Below are 19025 nucleotides of genomic sequence, written 5' to 3'. Positions count from 1 at the left end.
TGCCCTACGTACTCGATCAGAATGGGTTTCACATATTTGGGCCTTGGTTTGGGCCATTTCATGGACCTATTGGGCCTTAGTGGGCCATCTAAAATCAGGGTTTTGGACTAAGGAAATTATTGGGCTTTGGGGTAAGGCCCATTAGAGGGGTTTGGGCCCAATTTGGAAAATTGGGCCATAAGTGGGCCTTGGAAGATTAGTTAGTGTTGGGCCTTTTATATTTTAGATTTGGGCCTTAGTCATGGATCAAATTAGGCCAGGGGTAAAATGTTCATTTTACCCCAAGTATGGAGTATTGGATATTGATTGGAACCCAAGTATTGATTGGGTGTTATTTTGTACTGATAGCTTGAGGAGTCGTCAGGGCAGTAAATAGGGATTTCTTTCTATGAGATTCAACATTTGAGGTGAGTTTCCTCACTGTGTTAGCGGGTCAAAGGCACCAATGCCGACCCCTATTGATTATATTAGGATGCTAGGAGTCTGCGTGACCCTTACATGTATTATGTGTCACTATGTATACCTAGCGAGGCCTGAGGACTGGAACATATGCTAATGTTATGATCATTATATGTGTTAACATGATTATGTGATATTGATTGTATGTGTATAGCGGGCGAGGCCCGGTGACAGGCGAGGCCTAAGAATAACAAATCTGTAAACCGAGCGAGGCCCGATGTCGGGAAGGGGCCCAGTATGTGAGTTATTATGTATGGTATTGGGTAGTTTGGGGTAAGGCCCATTAGAGGGGTTTGGCCCAATTTGGAAAATTGGGCTATAAGTGGGCCTTGGAAGATTAGTTAGTGTTGGTCCTTTTATATTGTGGATTTGGACCTTAGTCATGGATCAAATTAGGCAGGGGTAAAATGTTCATTTTACCCCAAGTATGGAGTATTGGATATTTATTGGAATCTAAGTATTGATTGGGTGTTATTTTGTACTGATAGCTCGAGGCGTCGTCAGGGAAGCAGTTAGGGATTTCTTTATTTGCGATTCAACATTTGAGGTGAGTTTCCTCTCTGGGTTTAGCGGGTTGAAGGCACCAATGCCGAACCCTATTGATTATATTAGGATGCTAGGAGTCTGTGTAACCCTTGCATATGTTATGTGTTGCTATGTTTTCTGGGCGGGGCTCGATGCCAGGCGAGGCCTGAGGAGTAAAACATATGTTAGTGTTATGATCATTATATGTGTTAACATGATTATGTGAAATTGATTGTATGTGTATAGCGGGCGAGGCCTAGTGACAGGTGAGACATGAGAACAACAGATCTGTAAACCGAGCGGGGTCGATACCAGGCAAGGCCCGATGTCAGTTCATGCATACAATAGTTGTTAGAAACATTTGGACATCTCTCTCTCTCTCTCTCTCTCTCTATATATATATATATATATATATATATATATATATATATATATATATATATATATAGGGTAAAGTGAATATACCTAACAATCTTATATAAGCTTAGGTACCTAACCACATTATACTACATTGTTTTGCATTATATTTCCATTGCAATCGTCTAAGGTTCTTAAACTTCAATTCTTAACTTGATTTACTTCCAAGATTTTCAGATATTCACCATTATATTCTTCCTACACCATTTGATTTGTAACGGTAGTATATGAAGCCCACCAGGGGGTCTCCGATAGAAAGACGTCATTTGAAGGAAGATAATGGTGAAAATCCAAAGATTTTGGAAGCAATCAAGTTATGAGGTTGAATTTTAATCACTTTGGGTTATTACAATGCACATATGATACAAAATTACACACACACACACACACATATATATATATATATATATATATATATATATATATATATATATATTCCCCCTTGTAATTGTTTCTTTGACACAAAATGCCCCAACCATTTTAAAATTCTAAATCGGCCCCTGGTTCCGATTTGTATGACATATGTGCTATGGATATGATCGAAATATGCCCAATTCAATTTTTATATATAATTTTTGACAAATTCTAAAACCGACACAAATCCAACGATTCATATTTTTACAAGATTTTTCATAATTTATTTCTTAAAATGTGATACCCCGGATCTACCCTTACTCGACTCATTCAGTTTTTATTTTTATTTATTTATTTTTATTTTTTCATACAGTTTTAACCCAAGTTTCAAATTCTTTTACAAATTCCCAACTTGTTTTTTGTATCTTTAAAATTAGTTATTATTATTATTGTTGTTGTTATTATTATTATTATTATTATTATTATTATTATTATTATTATTAGTATATAACTTTTTATATTTTTTTGTAATGACGAATTATTAACTTTTTTTTTAACTCTTTTACGTTTTTCTTTTTATGCATAATTTTTTAAGATTTTCCTATTGTTACATTCTTTATACATGTTTTTTTTTAATATATAGTTTTTATTTTTACATAATACTTTTTGTTAAAGAATATTTTTTATTTGTATATATATCCTTTCATATATACAGGATTGTAAAAAAAAACATATAAATTTTCTTATATATTGACAAACAAAAAATAAATTATTTTAGATATAAACTTTCTACAAAGCACACGAGTATATATCCCTTACGTAATCACAAAATTATATATTTTTGCATATAAAAACAAATAAATAATTAATAGGCTCACTAAAAAAGTTTATCTTATAGCGGAATAATTTTATTAAAATAGGAAAGGGGCTTTGTCATCACAACTCCCAAATCCCAAAGAAAAGGGTAAAGAGTTTAAGTTGGGAACAGGAAAGCATGGGGGTATTATAGTAATATACCCAAGTATAACGGCTATATGGCCAATCCTGTAAAAGGCAACCCCACGCTGCATCAAAGAGAAAACGCCGGCACCTGAAGCTGAGTAACCCCAGTTCATCTGTTTCCAGATCTGCTCACCCCTCGCCATGAACATCTTCAAGAAGAAGACATCACCCAAAGGTCAGTAACTCAAATCCACTTCATTTCTCGTATACTTTCTCTTTCTCTTTTACTTTTTTCTTTTCCGAAAATTCCCCCCTAAATGTTTTGCTTCGTTTTACTGTCGCCGTATCCTAATTACGATGTTAACTCTTTAAAGTTCGTCAAATCAAGTGTACATGTTGCTTTCATTGTGAGTTAATTTCTTTATTTTTAGACAAATGAGAAATGACACAACCTTACCCCATTTGTCAAAACAATTCTAATTGCGGAAAGAGGGAGAATGTATGATGGTGGGCATAGCTTTCGGTTTCCACTTTTCCAGTGATTATTGTTATGGTTCTTCCGAAAACGACTGCTTTATGTTGTAACATTTTGAAGATTTTAAAAAAGGGTTTAAGCAACAATGACCTAATTGCTAATTCGGGTCATAAAGATTCTCTTGTGTTGTGCTTGATAATTAGTAAAACAGTTTTCGAAAAACAATTGGAAGTTCAGTTTTCCATAAACGAGACGGAGGAAGTACATCTTTTGATTCTTTATCTGTTAGATGATAAATCGCTTCTTTTTTTGGTCAATTTACAGATGCACTGAGGACAAGCAAAAGGGAAATGGCTGTAGCCACACGGGGTAAAGCTTCTTTTTTTGGTCAATTAAGTTACTACCTTTGTTTTGAAATTATAAATACAATTCTTGATACAACTTCATATGCTATGTATGTAAATTCTACCTTTTATATGCAACTATGTGTGTTTTTGGTGTAATGCTTAGAACCTGGAAAAAAATTCTGCTTATTAACATCATACAAACACTTATTTAGAAGTTAACATGTCACATTCTCTTTTATCATGCATGATCTTTCTCTAATTGGCCAATTAAGTCACTTTTTTGCGTTTTGCCTTTCACAAAGAAATTTTCTTTCATTTTATGGTTAGGATCAATGGGGATCAAGCTTGAAACACCATATTTTCATATACTTTCTATATGAATTTTTGTTTTTTTCTAGTATTTCTGTTTCATCCAACCTCTGAAAACCCAAAAGGTACTTTTTGTGATGACCCTAGTCAACCATAACCAACTTGTAGTGTGTTATAGATATATGCTAAATTTATGATTTAAGTGTTGTTTCTTTTTGGCTAAATGAACTTGATGGGGACATGACTTAATCCGGTAAGCTATAACATGGGTGTTTCTCTTTTACTCAATACTGAAAGAACGACTTAGTAGAGAAAGTCGGGGAAATCACCATTAAGTCCTAACTTTTACTATGTTAACTTTTCTGGGAACTTTGATTATAATATTTTACATGCTCTAAATATATATATATATATACCTTCAAATGCATGTATGTCTTATCTCTTGACTCTTGATTTGATGCAATTGCAGGCATTGAACGTGAAATTGCATCCTTACAAATGGAGGTGTGTTATAATGGCTGAGGTTAATAATACATATAATTTTCTTTCCATATTCAATTGAATTCACGAACAAATTTGTTTTTCAGGAGAAGAAATTAGTGGCAGAGATTAAAAAGACAGCTAAAATTGGGAACGAGGTTAGTGCATTTTTAAGTTTTTAAGTTATGTCTGTATATAAGTACACATATTTCCTGCAATTTGCTTCTAATTTTATATATTTTTATTTTTTATATTTGGATTAAATCAGGCTGCCACCAAGATATTAGCTCGTCAGCTTGTTCGTCTTCGACAACAGATAACAAATTTGCAGGGGAGCCGTGCACAGATCAGAGGCGTAGCAACTCATACACAGGTATTTAATCATGCATAAATTATATATTTGGGGACAATTATTATGTTTCTTTATTAATTCATTTGCAGACAATCATCTAATGGATTTAGGGTTTTTATCGTCATGCAGGCTCTGTATGCCAACACTTCAATTTCTACTGGAATGAAAGGTGCAACAAAAGCAATGGTTGCTATGAACAAGGTATACATACATACCATTAGTAGAATTCAAAGTGTGTTGCTATCATATAATCCAATCCTCTTGTATATTTGCAATTATATTAGACTGCAAGAAATAGCAAAACATAGTTATTAAAATTTCCTACTGTATTCAGGAAATGGCACCCGTGAAACAAGCTAAAGTGATCAAAGAATTCCAGACGCAATCGGCTCAGCTAGATATGACGGTAACTTTCTTTATGTTCAGTCAGAGTCACAGAGTCAGAGTCAGAGTCAGAGTCACAGTCACAGTCACAGAGTCAAAGTCGGTTTTTGGGTTGGTACGTAACTTAACTTAAACTTGCTGGTTATTTGTGTTTAGATTGAGATGATGTCGGATTCGATTGACGAAACGTTAGACAAAGATGAGGCTGAAGAGGAAACCGAAGAACTTACAAATCAGGTAGAGATGAGATAATTGTGTTTGTATGTTTTATTATTAGAGCCTTTTTTGGGGGATAAAATGTGACATGTTTTTGGTTGAGTTGTGGTGTAGGTGCTTGATGAGATTGGTGTAGGCATCGCATCACAGTTATCTTCAGCACCAAAAGGTCGAATCGGACCCAAGAAGGTTGACAATGCTGCCCCAAGGTATATATATATAGAAATACAAAAAAGGACAATCTACTTTCATCATTTTATCAGACAAATAAATAACCATTGTTTATTGTTATTATGAAAATTGCAGTTCGGTCACAAATGATGTTGATGATCTTGAAAAGAGACTTGCTTCCCTTAGGCGCCTGTGATCTTCAAGTCTAGTAGTAGTATCTACTATATATATGTATAGGAAGTATCTTGTATTGTCTCTTTAGTAATAATACATTACAACGAATTCTTTGTTTTTATGGATTATATATATCACATTTGTCCTAAAAATATAGTTTATATAAAAATAGTTATTAAAACGTTTATATGGTAGCACATACATTTACATTTACATTCATCCCGATCCATTTAACATTTCCTTACGTCTCTGGAGCTTGTATTATTCCCTCCCATAATGCGTTCTAATTGCTTCACCACCTGCATGCCCATTATGTATCATTTTCAGAAACAGTATTCTAAGACTACAATTTAACTTAACTAAAAGTCCTTGTTTGATATGGCCTCTTATTGGGTTTGGCAAGAGATTCAGCCTGTGTGATTCAGTCCTATTGCCTCTGAGTCTTGTATGGATATAAGATGATGCCTGAACAAATGATCAATTTACCCTATTTGATAACTGACCACATCAAGTCAAGTCTGAAAACTTACATATGCCATTGTATGTCTCTTGGTAGGATCTTTCTTGAGACAACCTTCTGCTAGTCGTACCATAAGATACAACTGGAAGACTTGGACATCCGGGGAATCAACAATCCTCTCATCAATTAAATCTGGATAATTCTGATCCTCCACAAGCGGTCTTGCCTGCCAAACACACACACACACACACATATATATATATATATATATATATATATATATATATATATATATATATATATATATATATATACAATCAAAATTAAAACTTGATAAATCATGCATGCATAAAGATTTATGAATTTCCTTAATTACCCATTCCACTAGGGTTTTCCCATCAAACTTCTTCTCTTTTGTCTTACAACCTGTGATCAACTGTAACAAAACGACACCAAACGAGTAAACATCCGTCTTTTTTGACACCTTCCCACATTCGGCATACTCCGGTGCTACATACCCAAGGGTCCCAACCACACTCGTCTCATCTGTATCATCACAACCGGTTCTTGCTAGACCAAAATCACCTAGCTAATTAATGTACATTTTAAAATCAAGTTAATTAGATTAACTTACTTGCAAATGTGCATGCATGATACATGTTAGATGCTTATGAAAATTACCAATGATTCGTAGTCATGTGTTACGAGAATGTTATTTGGCCTCATGTCTCGATGTATGATGTTTATTCTATGAAGATAATCTAAACCTCTTGCGGCTCCAAGAGCGATCTTTATTCTCTTGTCCCATGTAAGTGGATTCGGATTTTCTGCAGCTGCTGCACATTTTGTAGATAGTTATTGTCACCAAGACCGTATTCACACTATTCGAATAGAAGGACTAATTTGAATAAAATTTGACAATGAGGGTACTTTATGGATTTAGCAACATAGTTTATACAATTCTACAAAAGGGTTATATTTTCAACAACCCTAGAGCAACATCATGCATGTGATTTGTGAGATGTTTATAGGGTTACACTTACACAACCCCATCTAGTAGATTTAGCCTGATCCACATTGGAATTGAAACTCTCACACTGTTGCTGTTGAGACTCGAACTCTTAAGCATTAGCAAAGGAATAACTTTTTTAAATCGAATTTTGTCCCTAAATCTATTGCATCCTTCACTAAGGGCTGATTTTCTAGTATCATATATCTACCGAATAATCTATAATATGTTCTTACTTGATAAGTGTTGGTCAAGTGAGCCAAAGCAGACAAACTCATAAACAAGCAGCCTGTGTGTTCCTTCCGAGCATGATCCTAACAACATGACCACATTCGGGTGTCGAGCCATGCTGAGTACATTAACTTCAGACTTGAACTCTTTCTCTCCTTGAAAACTCACATCTTTATGTTGTTTGATAGCAACTTTTAATCCACCATGGATATTGAGCTCTCCTTCATACACAGAACCGAATCCTCCTTCTGATAGAAAGTTGTCTGAAGAGAAACCATCAGTAGCATGGTAGAGTTCGGTGTAATTGAAGTCTAATTGCTTTAACCGAGTACTTGGACGTTTATTCTGGCAAACTGAACAAACGGAATATTCAAACTCTTCTTCTTCATGATCATCATTTGTCCAACTGGAATTCATGGTGGATACTTCAGAAGTCCCAAAGCTGGAGGTGGAGGCCTTGGATGGAGATGGGGATATCTGGTCGGTGGATGGTGGGGAGGGTGAGAAGTGTGATTTATCCCATGGTGGTGCACCACTGCTGCCGCCACCTTCTGGTTTAAATGCTGGCTTTTGAGCATTTGTAGTTTCTGGAAAAGAAAAAGGAGGTGTTATGATATGCATCCTACTTATTTTCACTTATTTTCTTATTATAATATCCTACTTTCTTTCTTCTCATCATATCATTGTGCTTTCAAAAAAATATATATATATTAAGACATCATACTTTGACGAATCTACCTAATTATAGCATTGTACTTTCAATTTTCATTATTATCAGTGCAAATAGATTTGAGTTTATTTTATGTTGACCCTTTAGCTAGGTTAATCCTATAGTGCTTTCCTATATATAATCTTATTTATCTTTCTTTGTAATTAAACTTTAACCTCAATAATGAAACCCTAGCCGTTTTCTCTCTAAATTGTCATTAGTTTACGTTGTCAAGGTTACTCACTCTTTGGGGAGAGTTCTCTCTTTGACATTACGGGTATCATTTCACCATATGAAACATGCTCATTGCTTGGAGTCCTTTTTGATGACCGCAGTTTCTTGTCCTCCATTGTTATTGGTCCTCTGAGCTTTTCGACTGTATTGTCTCGTTTCATCCTCAATATTCCACATGTAAGCTTCTCCATGAAGAACTTTCTGTCTTTCTTCATCTGCCTGCGTTGTGGAATTTTCAAAATACATTAAACTTATATTCTGGTAATAAGAGATCAAAGAAAATATCTTTACAACTTAAAGTTTAAACCCACAAAACGACACTTTTTATCATACCTGTCAAGTACGACCCATGTCACCCTTGAGCTTTTGGCTGCCATGGCAGCAATCATCTTTGGAGAAGATCCATATTGCACATCTATCTGGAACATTATCTGGATTTTTTTTTTGGATTAATAAGATCGTGTTTATAGAACACACAATAATTAACAATATAAATCAACCCATGAGCTAAAACTAAAGCATATGAATTTGCTAAGAATGATACCTTGTTCCTTGCACAAATCGTAGACAGTTGCATCACTTCCTCTCTTTTATGATACTCCTCCTTCTTTATCCGTTCATCGTCCTTGTATTTGGTATTTGATCCACTTATGCTCATGATTTTCACTACAGCACAAATTCCCTAATAAGGTGTTTGTTTCTTTATCACTTAAGTGACATGAATTAAACCCATGAACTATATATAAGTGTATCTTTCTTACTTATAAAGAAGGCGAAAAACTTTCCTATTAAGTTCTAACTTTTTACAAATTTATTCTCATTTACTTTTTTTTTCTATTTCTCAAAGCGTGTCGCCATTTTCTCAGATAACTTTTTAAATATCATCTATCTAGACAACACTTAATGGGAAAAGAAAAGAAACAAACCAATGATGAATGATTACTCACAAGTACTTGAAAGCTGATGAATAACTCCAAGGAGAGTGAGCTCATCTCCTGATCCAACTGGTAAGCTCTTGAAGGCTGATATGATTGCACTCAAACCATCAGTTCTTGATGCATCATGTATCACCATCAGTTTTTGTGCTCCTGTGGACATGATGTTCTTCGACTTTCTCTGAACTACAAATATGGAATTGGTAGGTTTATGGTAATTAGTCAATTATCTTGTACTGAATATTAGTCAAGTATCTAATAAAATACCTATTATTCCGGGCCATTCACGATATAATTTATAGCAAAAGAAAGTTTTATGGTAGAATCACAGTTTTGGGACTTAACACACGTCTAGTCTAAATATATGCTAAGAGTCCCACAAGCTACATCAGCTACATGTCTCTATATATGTTGGAGCCTGACCTCTCTCTCACTCTCTTGAAGCACGTATATATATGAAAGGATAGACTGAAGATCATATTAATAGATGAATTAACTTAAATTTTTTAACTAAATTGGAATCATTAGGGAACATAAACAAGAAAAGGGACAGATCAATTTGTACCATGAAACACAAAGTATATCCTATAGAGAGTCTGTATAGGGACATGAAGCAGATGAGTTCGAGTTCATTCCAATCGTATATCGTATCCGTGGCGATGGGCAAACGAGTTTTTTCATTGTTGGGAACAAGAAAAGATTGTGTTTCTTAAGTACCATTTTTGTGAAACTTATGCTTTCTCGATTCTTGTTTTTTTCGGTTAATTAACAGCCAACTATGAGCTATGCTGCTGTTTAAGGTGATGATTACAAGGATTTTGTTCCAATAGAAATCGTACGGTTGTCTTATATATTTTGGTACAAGGATTCCTAAGATTCAATGCTTACGACATCCTTTCTTTTTTGTGTAAACAACAAGCATCGTTTAGGAGACGCCTGTTGGATGTGAATCATAGTTTATATATGTAGAAAATACAAGGACTTTTGCCCTCATGATAAAGTAAAAATGGTTAGATAAGTATATCCGTTGTATAATGAAGTTATGTATTTATGACGTAAGACATTAGATTTATTTTCCAATACGTACTTTTGCGGGAAAATGGAACCGATGGGCAAATTGGTAATTTTTATTGAAGTGTTCATGTTTGTCTTCTTTCTATATGGGGGTTCTTCATATGTGATGAAAGCGACATAGTCCTATGTAACAACAAGAAACCGCATTGTAGCTTCTTATGTTGCGTCATGTTTGTTAGATGGAAACCACTGGAAATTTAGTATTTTATACAAAATGATATATGTATGCACCTTGTATTATTTTATAAGCTGTCGCATAAATATTCTGTTCATATATAAATATCAACTTATGATTTATAAGAATTTAGATCCGTTTTGGTGGACCCGTTTATCTTTTATCTCACCCCTTTTTTTTTTCTTGATAAATGAATTGAAACTATTACATCTAAGTTTTTCTAGGTTCTGAAGTGTCTAGGTTCATTTACATTTGTCTTTTTACTGGTGACATTAGATTGTTGTTAGTTATTACCGTTTTCAGTGGGAGAACATAGTTGTTTCTTGTAATTGTTAAAGTTTATAATAAGTAATAGTGACACAGTTTGATAGTGACTTTATCAAAACCAAATGGAATCAACCATCTTTTATAGGTTTAACCGATTTACTACTTTTACTACTGTCTGTTTGTGATTTCTGATCTTATACAAAATGATGACGAATCACTTTTCTTTGTCTAAAGAATATGGATAAGGTTTGTGAAAAATGTAACTGTCATCAGTGTGGCTAAAGGTGGCAAAAACGATATAAGATATAACTACTCATTCTGAAAAAAGTAAAAGACATAAATGCCCTTATAAATGATTGAAGGTTTATGCCGAAAGCAGAGTCACAACAATAAACAACACAGCAGCAAGCCCAAAACAGCACCCAACGATCACTGAGAAGGCCTGTAGATTGTTGTAAATCATTAGATTAGGGGTATTTTTGATCAGTGTGAGGAGGGCATTCAGGTCTTTTGCATCGATGAAAGATCAAAAGCGAGTCCATGTCCCAACTTTTTGGGTGAGACAAAAAGTTGAAACTTTTGTTTCATTGACATCAGTTACAGTCTCGGTCTAATGCACGCAAAACACAGTACAACCTGTTCTGTTATGTCCTGTGGGACTGTAAGGACATGACATGTTTTGTAAGTGGGACGAACCTTTGCCTGTGATTTAAACTTGAATTTGGCCATAAACCATGATAGACCTTTATCAACTACAGGTGCAAGTGCTAGAGCCCTACAAAATAAGCATCTCTTTCAGACGACTTTCTCACTTAAACTAAAGAGAGTGTGTGTGTGTGTGTGTGTGTGTTACTTGGCTCACCCTGCAGCTCTGACAAGTTTAGTTACTTGGCTTCCAGCCCAGACCATGGCCATCAGTTTAACAAATCTGCACATTGTTATTCAGTTCAAATTCTTCCCATTAGTTATTTCATGATGATGATGATGATGATGAAGCAGAAGAAGCACCTTTTAACTGCTGACCAATAACCCATTTTACCAGGTGCTGGTGCAATGTAGAACCTACATCATAAATTGACATAATTCCTGTTAAGTACATATTTAAAGAGCATTAAAATGTAGAACATATGAAAGAGGTTCTATGTGATAATTTCATTTTTTGACATAAATATATGGACGTTAATTTCTTAAAGCTATTAACCTTATAGGTACAAAGCACTTACCAAGCCACGAGAAAGGCAGAAAGATAATAAGCAGTGTTGAGTAGCCCGTAGGATAATATCCCTGAAATTCCATATCTTCTAAGCTTTTTCAATATCCTGAGAATTCCAAGGAAAAGAATAATATGATTTTGTGTATATGAAATGAGTGCACGGAAATATTAAACTGATGATACATATTTTGTAATAGCCTGCTAAAGTTGATCAATAGTGATGAAAGACAAGTAGTTAGTACTCGGATGATGAGGATGACTTTCCTTGTGTTTCATTGCTTTCCTCTGAACCTAAACAGAACATGTGGAATTTTCAGAAGCCTTGCATTAGAAGCATGTTTTCATATGTAGAATTGCTATTGAGTAGACATAATCACATAATTCTATTGATCAATAGTTCAATACCTTCTTGCTCTATAGAGCTGCTGGGAGAATATGATAGTTCATGAGGCTAACCTTGAAGTGAAGAGTTAACAATTAGCAATATGGTTAAAATTTAAGCTGTAATTAACATATCGTTAACAAGGCTACATCACACCGAATCTAGAATTTATTCCCAATTTTGATATAAGTATGTAAACCCTGAAAGAACGACTAGCTAATTGAATATCATCCATCAAAATCAATACCATATGTAATTTAGCTCAGATTTCGATAAAATATCAGACAATTCAATCAATGTGGCACATTCAAACATGGAAATTGTTACAGCTTATAGGAACATCGTGTAAAAAGGAAATAATAAAACTCACATCACCACCACGCACACACCGGAGTTGTATACATTTCCTAGTGATTTGGGCATGATTCATTTGAAACGGAAAGTGTAAACGAGTTGAAGAATCAGCAGGAACATCCAATGTGCGAAAGCTACTCCTGACCTACAGCATTTCGCACAGAAAAAACCCAAAATTAGCAAAAGTTGTAGCATCAGTATAGAAATTGACGTTACAGGAAGCTTTACTTACATGGTCGAGGTGAGCCAGAGTGTTCAATCGCATACATGCGTTGCGAGACATGGATGGAATGGAACAGCGAAACCAGGCGATAAGCGGAGAATTTCGATTGGTTAACGGTTTCTCGTTCGAGGTTCGGGTTAAAATGGTAATTTCGGTGTGTATGGGTTGGTAGCGGATCAGGCTCGACCAAACCGAATCAAAAAATGGAACATAATACGCCCGAAGACCGGACCATCATATGACCTTGTTTAAATGGGTTGTGTTCACTGCGGCTCACCGCCATGCATGATAGGGGAGATGGTTCGTACTTTGGATGATATGTTAGACCAGGCAAAACATGACATAACACGAACCCGTCACAAAATTAGTGGGTTAAGGTCAAAGATTTCGATACGTTTATGTAAACGGGTTGACATGACATGACATGATAATTAAACGGGTAGGGTAAGGGTAAAAACTTTCAACTCGAAGATGATTCGAATATGACCCGTTTAATTATATGTTATTTATTATAAATTTCATATTTTTATAAATATATTATATGTTATAGACTTATGGTGGGCAAAACTCAAGAATTAGAAATAATATTCAAAATTTCAAAGTTACTTAATTTTATTCATCATCGATGCCTATCCATTTGCTCCCCAACTTTAACTCTTTTCATTTTTCCTTCTTAACTTACTATAAATTTTTTCATTCCATCTCACAACTCTAGTGTTTTACTTTTTCCTTTTTGCATCCACAACTCATACTTTCCAATCTTTAAAATATTTCAACCCAACATGACACAACATATTTATAAGGTTTAAATCTTAACCCGAAACCCGACACGAAAATAAACGGGTTGACACGGCACGACACGATAATTAACGTGCCAGGTTAGGGTCAAACCCTTTCAACCCGTTTAATGTCTTAACACGACACAAATCCGACACGACACGTTTGCCAGGTCTACGATATGTTAACCTCCGAATAAAAATGACAATATAAAGGCCATTGTCTCATCTAAGTCACCATGGCTATCATATAACTTTGTTTGAATTAAAGAAATATATAAACTAAATTACATATTTGGCTCATAATGTTTGATCAATATATTACATTTGGTCTAATTATCAATGTTGCAAGCTTAGTTCATATTTCAAACTAAATTAGCACATTTGACCCCTCTCACCTAACATTGTTTGACAGTTGATGTTAATCTCCATCATGTGCCTTGAATACAAGGGATTTTAGTATTTTCAACACAAACTATTAGACACTCTTCCTACCATTTACTTATCCACTCTTCAAAGACAAGGTTTTGGACTTCCATCCTTCATCCCAGAGGTTTAAGTAAGAACAAGTACATAAATCATACAAAATGGCTATTAGTGATCTTCACAAATGTTGTGTCAATGTGGAACATTAGAGTTTGTAATAATGATTTGAACCTTCAACTAACTTACAGTAAGTTGATCATAGGGTATGATAAATGGTTCCTATAAAGTTGTAATATTTCTTTAGTATTAATGTTTTTAAAAGTTTTTATTCTAATAAGAATTATGTCTAATTTACAGAAGGTAAACCAAGACTCTTCACAATCAAGCTAAATCAAGCTACACTATTATGGATGCTTCTCCAAACCATATGAAGAAAAAACTATATATACAAATTTATTAACTATGTTGATAATGTAGACATTGGTCTCTTCTTCATGAAAGATTTAGATATGATAACGGAAAAGTCAGAACGTTATGGTAATATACTTATATACTTTCACTTCCTAATACTAGGAAAAACTTTAGATTGTAGACTAATGCCATTAGATAGTGACGATGATGTTGTGCATTTGTCAAAGTATAGAAATGTGTGGTGAACATGGAGCTACCCATGTTTATTTAAAACGTCCCAAATTTTTTCTTAAAAACAAAATTAAATACTAAACATTTTTCATAATAAAGCTCAGAAAAAACTCTTTATTACAAACCAAACCAAAGTCAAATGACAAATGTGAAATAAAACAACGTAACTGAAGTATGATAATTTTAATCAAACATAAGTTCTAAAAATCAAGAATGTCATGAGTACAAATCATAATTAATTGTACATACGGACTCTACTGTAGTCAAGTCAGACCCTTCCCCTTGTCTACCATGGAGGTTCCTAAAAATATTAATAAAAAGAAAATAATCATAAAGATTAGTGAGCATACACATGACTCACATATTATATCAATCATACACATGGTTTGATTACATAACACATAAATACATAACACATAAACACATATACATATAAACATATAAACATATATTGCTTGTACCAACTCTCTCAACTGACTGATTCTCCTAAAGGGTTTGTCTTAGCTACTTTGACTAGTCAATTCCCCCGGAGGACTTGTTATGGCCACATGATCCCATACCATGTTACACTTAAACATGCATAGTCAACATAATATATAAGTTAGTGTAGCTCACATTGTCTGAATGATAACTGTAATCTCAATCGAGATGTGAACTAGGAAGTATCCAAACTCTAATCAACCTACACAAGGTTCCACTAATCATTACTTGGTTCATATTCTCAAACTCTACTTAATACTAATTATTAAGTATTTTATTTTAGTTATACTTTATTTACATTAGCCTGTTCTAGCCCTTTCTACCTATGTTACATACATTTACATAGAAGATCTTTTGAATAAGAACAAATTACCCCTATTAGCTTTTCATGGATATAAAGCCCACATCCATACAATTTTTCTACATTCTTCTATGGTTTTTACAAATTGACACTTGCAATTAGTCAACTTGTTGAACCCGTTTATAGAGATTGCATCTTCCACCCTACAAGGGGGAGAATTAGGACATGATGTACAAAGATGAATTCAAATAGACACCCATACCTAACTATAGATCTTAACCTCAATACTTTTTAATCTTTCTAGCATTAGTTATGAATGATACAAGATGAAGCCATACTATAGCTACAAGTTGTACAGTTCATTCGACAACATTTGTAACATCCAGGAAATTGGGTATATCTGTTAAACCCTTCCTCTTCTCCAAATTTTCAAGAGAAGCCCCTAAATGGAAAATGTTGCTAAGGAGTACGCTGGGCGTACGGAAGAGTACGCTGCACGTACTCATTCGCTTATAATAAATGCGGACTCCATGAAGTTCGTTGGGCGTAACCGGCCCAGATGCAAAACCCTAATTTAGACTTCAGCCGTATATAAAGAAGGCTATGGCCTTATCCTCAGCTATCATTTGAGTGAGTGAAACCCTAAAAGGAAGCTAGCCTTCGTTCTAAGCTGGTGTGGGTGTTTTTGGAGCTAAAAGTGCCTTTGTGTGTTAGTAAAGAAGAAGAGGAGATTCTTGTGAAGGCTAGAAGTTGGAGTGCAAACTTAGATCTGAGTTCTACAAAGGGAGAAGCTTCACTTGGAGGTAAAAGTCTTAGAACTTTCCTTGTTATTATGGTTGTGTGCTTCTTGGACCAATTTTTAGGGTTTTTGGTCCCAAGATGGAGACTTTTTGAGCAAATGGCCTCCATAAGCTAGAATCTGCCTTATTTCAGTGTATTATGCATTTTGGGTTCATAAAAATCCAATCTTGGACGTTGAGACTAAGTCATGCATGATATTAGGGCTTAATGTGGAAAGATGTGATATGTTGGAAGTGGTTTGTGACCTTTATAGCCATGCAAAGGCTTAAAGGTTTTGACTTTATGACTTAAGTGGCAATAGAGAGACCAGATATGTGATATGAGCCCATGACTTAACCTGTTCAGACCAGAAATAGAGGAAAGATAAGTCTGGGACTTACGCTAGGTGTAAGTCTCAGAACGCGCGTCATAGTAGGTTGAGGTCCCAGATCATTTTCAGGCGCGCTTGGGTACACTGAGCGTACCAAGGAGGTACGCCCCACATAACTCCTTCTGTGGGCTTTTGAGTTATGTTTTGGGCCTTGAGCGTTGGGCCTGGAGTTTGGGCTTCATGCAATAGAGTCTTGGACCAGGGAAATGTATATGTGCTTTGGGGCCCTTGGGTTGGGTTTGCCTTTTTGTTTGGGTTTTAGGCCATGTGAGGGCCCATTTATCATTGGGCCTTAGTGGGCCCAATGGGTTCAGGGTATTAATGGGCTGGTAGGTGGTCTATCTTTAGATCCGATAAGTGAGAGGTTGGACTTAGCTCCTAATTGAGACGATTGTGGGTTTGGCACAGAGTTAGAGGTCGGTGCGTGGCAGCAGTGTTTATAGGAGCTGTTCTTCATCCGAGGTGAGTCTTCTCACTATACTTTACCTAGAGTGGTATTTAGAGTTATGTGACAGAGTATTTTGTATGTTATTTATGTGATGTGATGCACTGCATTATTTCTATGTGATTTATGTTGTGTGTGTGTGTTTCAGAGTTAGGACTAAAAGGTCCACAGAGTTAGGACCAGAGGGTCCACAGAGTTAGGACCAGAGGGTCCATAGAGTTATAGCCTCGAGTGGCTAATATGTGTTTTATGTGGTATATTGGGGAACTCACTAAGCTTTGTGCTTACAGTGTTATGTGTTATGTGTTTCAAGTTCTCAAGATCGCGGGACGGCACTGGTTGATTGTACGCACCAGAAAAAGAGTTATGAGGATTCTGGATTATAAATTACTAAAACATGGAGTTATGTTTTGTGAATTGAACAAATGAGATTTTAATAAAATGTGTCATGAGTATTTATATGATTTAAAAATGAAAAATTTCTTTTGAAACTTTACGTTGTTACAAGTTGGTATCAGAGCCTTGGTTTGAGGGATTCGGATGTGCCTTCGGGTATATCTGTAGGTGTTGTGAACGATGTGTTCACCGGTGTACTCCATCCCCCACATGGTTGCCTTTAGGACATTTATTGCTAAGGAACCCCCTTAGCAGTAGTGTCCATCCCGATGATGATCCTTAGGATAGGTCCCTTATGATAGGTGTTTAGGGACGTAATGTGAGGATAACGGGAACGGGTAATCGGGTTATTGTTGGTTGATGAAATTAATAAACTATTTATTGTGGGTTGAAAACCCTATGTGCTCACCAGGCTCCCAAGCCTGACCCACTCAGTTTTATGTATTACAGGTAGTGGCGCTCGAGCATAGTTGTGATGTGTTGAGATGAGGGATTACGAATATAGGCATGTAGATATGAAATAATGTAGTAACGCTTATATTGTATTGTTTATACTTATGTACTGTATCGAACATGACATTCCGAGTCTTTTAATGAAATACATGTCTAAGGAAATGCTTTTGATAAATCTTTATCATATTATTGTTTTGGGATAAATTCTGCAACTCTTTTATTAAAAGGTTACTCTGATTTTGAAATAAGTATAAAGAAAACCGGTCTTTTCTGGCCGTGAATTTGGGGATGTCACAGTTGGTATCAGAGCACTAGTTTAATCGAACTAGGAAATTGTAGGATTTCTAGACTTAAACTTAGAATGCTAAGTTATGATTGTGAGATGAGTGCCTGCTAAATTTTAGACACGAGCACTAGTTTATTTTAGGAAAGATGCCTAAAATGCTTTTATGTGCTAAATGCTTTGTGTTATAGCTATAACTATAAAGATGCCTTATATGCTATTATTTGTTCGGATCTATGGTCTGTTGCCGACCGAATCTAGAAACTTTATGTGTTTAGGATTCTAAACGTTTGACTACGATATTATAACTAGCATGTAAACGTTTTGGAGTAATAAGGAGGATTTAATACGTCTATCATAGATAAACTTTTCCTATCTTAATTCTCATCACTACACACTGAACGTCTGATTTGGTGTATAGACCATCATGGCAAGAACCCGAAGTGGAGTAAAAAATGCCAATGTAAATGACAATCAACAGCCTCAACCCCAAGTGATTGAACAAGTACCAGTTGTAGCAGCTACACCTGAGCCAATGACGATGGCTGCGGTACAAGCTATGATTCAAATCATGTTGGATCTCCAGATGGAGGATACAAGGCGTTTAATTCAACAGAATAGGGATGAACCTACGATACCTGTTGAACAGCCTGAGCTAAATGACGAACAGTCAGAAGAAGGGAATTACAGTAGGACTGTTAGTCAAGCTGAATCGCCAGTGGTTAGGAGGAACAACCAAGATGAAAGAGTCGAGAGGAATGGATGCAAGTATAAGGACTTC

At 35.3% G+C, this 19025-nt stretch overlaps 3 protein-coding genes across 3 annotated transcripts; 1 reads left to right on the top strand and 2 right to left on the bottom strand.

Moving 5' to 3' along the window:
• The first annotated feature begins 2780 nt into the window (after positions 1–2780).
• Positions 2781–5792, top strand: LOC145063291 (vacuolar protein sorting-associated protein 2 homolog 2). Its single transcript, XM_079010880.1, has 10 exons — positions 2781–2932; positions 3497–3541; positions 4298–4332; positions 4416–4466; positions 4577–4681; positions 4790–4861; positions 4995–5066; positions 5201–5281; positions 5375–5469; positions 5567–5792. The coding sequence occupies exons 1-10, from the start codon at positions 2899–2901 to the stop codon at positions 5625–5627; spliced, it is 651 nt and encodes a 216-aa protein (XP_078867006.1). The 5' UTR covers positions 2781–2898; the 3' UTR covers positions 5628–5792.
• On the bottom strand, positions 5771–9963 carry LOC145063288 (putative serine/threonine-protein kinase PBL24). Its single transcript, XM_079010878.1, has 9 exons — positions 9196–9963; positions 8793–8914; positions 8582–8679; positions 8259–8467; positions 7311–7892; positions 6747–6901; positions 6442–6654; positions 6136–6291; positions 5771–5904 (listed from the first exon to the last, which is right to left on the bottom strand). Exons 1-9 carry the CDS (start codon positions 9344–9346, stop codon positions 5836–5838), a joined length of 1755 nt encoding a protein of 584 aa, XP_078867004.1. The 5' UTR covers positions 9347–9963; the 3' UTR covers positions 5771–5835.
• A 943-nt stretch (positions 9964–10906) lies between these two features.
• Positions 10907–13076, bottom strand: LOC145063292 (uncharacterized). The gene is made up of 9 exons (XM_079010881.1): positions 12881–13076; positions 12665–12793; positions 12318–12363; positions 12155–12203; positions 11923–12018; positions 11708–11761; positions 11562–11627; positions 11396–11474; positions 10907–11141 (listed from the first exon to the last, which is right to left on the bottom strand). The coding sequence occupies exons 1-9, from the start codon at positions 12929–12931 to the stop codon at positions 11064–11066; spliced, it is 648 nt and encodes a 215-aa protein (XP_078867007.1). The 5' UTR covers positions 12932–13076; the 3' UTR covers positions 10907–11063.
• Between the last annotated feature and the right edge of the window lie 5949 nt (positions 13077–19025).

The sequence above is a fragment of the Lactuca serriola genome, chromosome 7, assembly GCF_051521515.1.
Source record: "Lactuca serriola cultivar US96UC23 chromosome 7, Lser_US96UC23_V15, whole genome shotgun sequence".
In the NCBI taxonomy this organism is placed as follows: Eukaryota; Viridiplantae; Streptophyta; class Magnoliopsida; order Asterales; family Asteraceae; genus Lactuca; species Lactuca serriola.
Note: the sequence above shows the minus strand (reverse complement) of the source record. Positions and strands in the feature narration are given on the sequence as shown.

Excerpts from the sequence above, each read along its gene's own strand:
- LOC145063291 (XM_079010880.1), top strand. The coding sequence starts at position 2,899 with ATGAACATCTTCAAGAAGAAGACATCACCCAAAG. Across the intron at positions 4,682-4,789 it reads GCGTAGCAACTCATACACAG|GCTCTGTATGCCAACACTTC; the intron begins GTATTTAATCAT and ends ATCGTCATGCAG. Across the intron at positions 4,862-4,994 it reads CAATGGTTGCTATGAACAAG|GAAATGGCACCCGTGAAACA; the intron begins GTATACATACAT and ends TACTGTATTCAG.
- LOC145063288 (XM_079010878.1), bottom strand. The coding sequence starts at position 9,346 with ATGTCCACAGGAGCACAAAAACTGATGGTGATACATGATGCATCAAGA. Across the intron at positions 8,680-8,792 it reads CGATTTGTGCAAGGAACAAG|ATAATGTTCCAGATAGATGT; the intron begins GTATCATTCTTA and ends AAAAAAATCCAG. Across the intron at positions 6,292-6,441 it reads GGAAAACCCTAGTGGAATGG|GCAAGACCGCTTGTGGAGGA; the intron begins GTAATTAAGGAA and ends TGTGTTTGGCAG.
- LOC145063292 (XM_079010881.1), bottom strand. The coding sequence starts at position 12,931 with ATGTCTCGCAACGCATGTATGCGATTGAACACTCTGGCTCACCTCGAC. Across the intron at positions 12,204-12,317 it reads CAGCTCTATAGAGCAAGAAG|GTTCAGAGGAAAGCAATGAA; the intron begins GTATTGAACTAT and ends TGTTCTGTTTAG. Across the intron at positions 11,762-11,922 it reads TCTGCCTTTCTCGTGGCTTG|GTTCTACATTGCACCAGCAC; the intron begins GTAAGTGCTTTG and ends TTTATGATGTAG.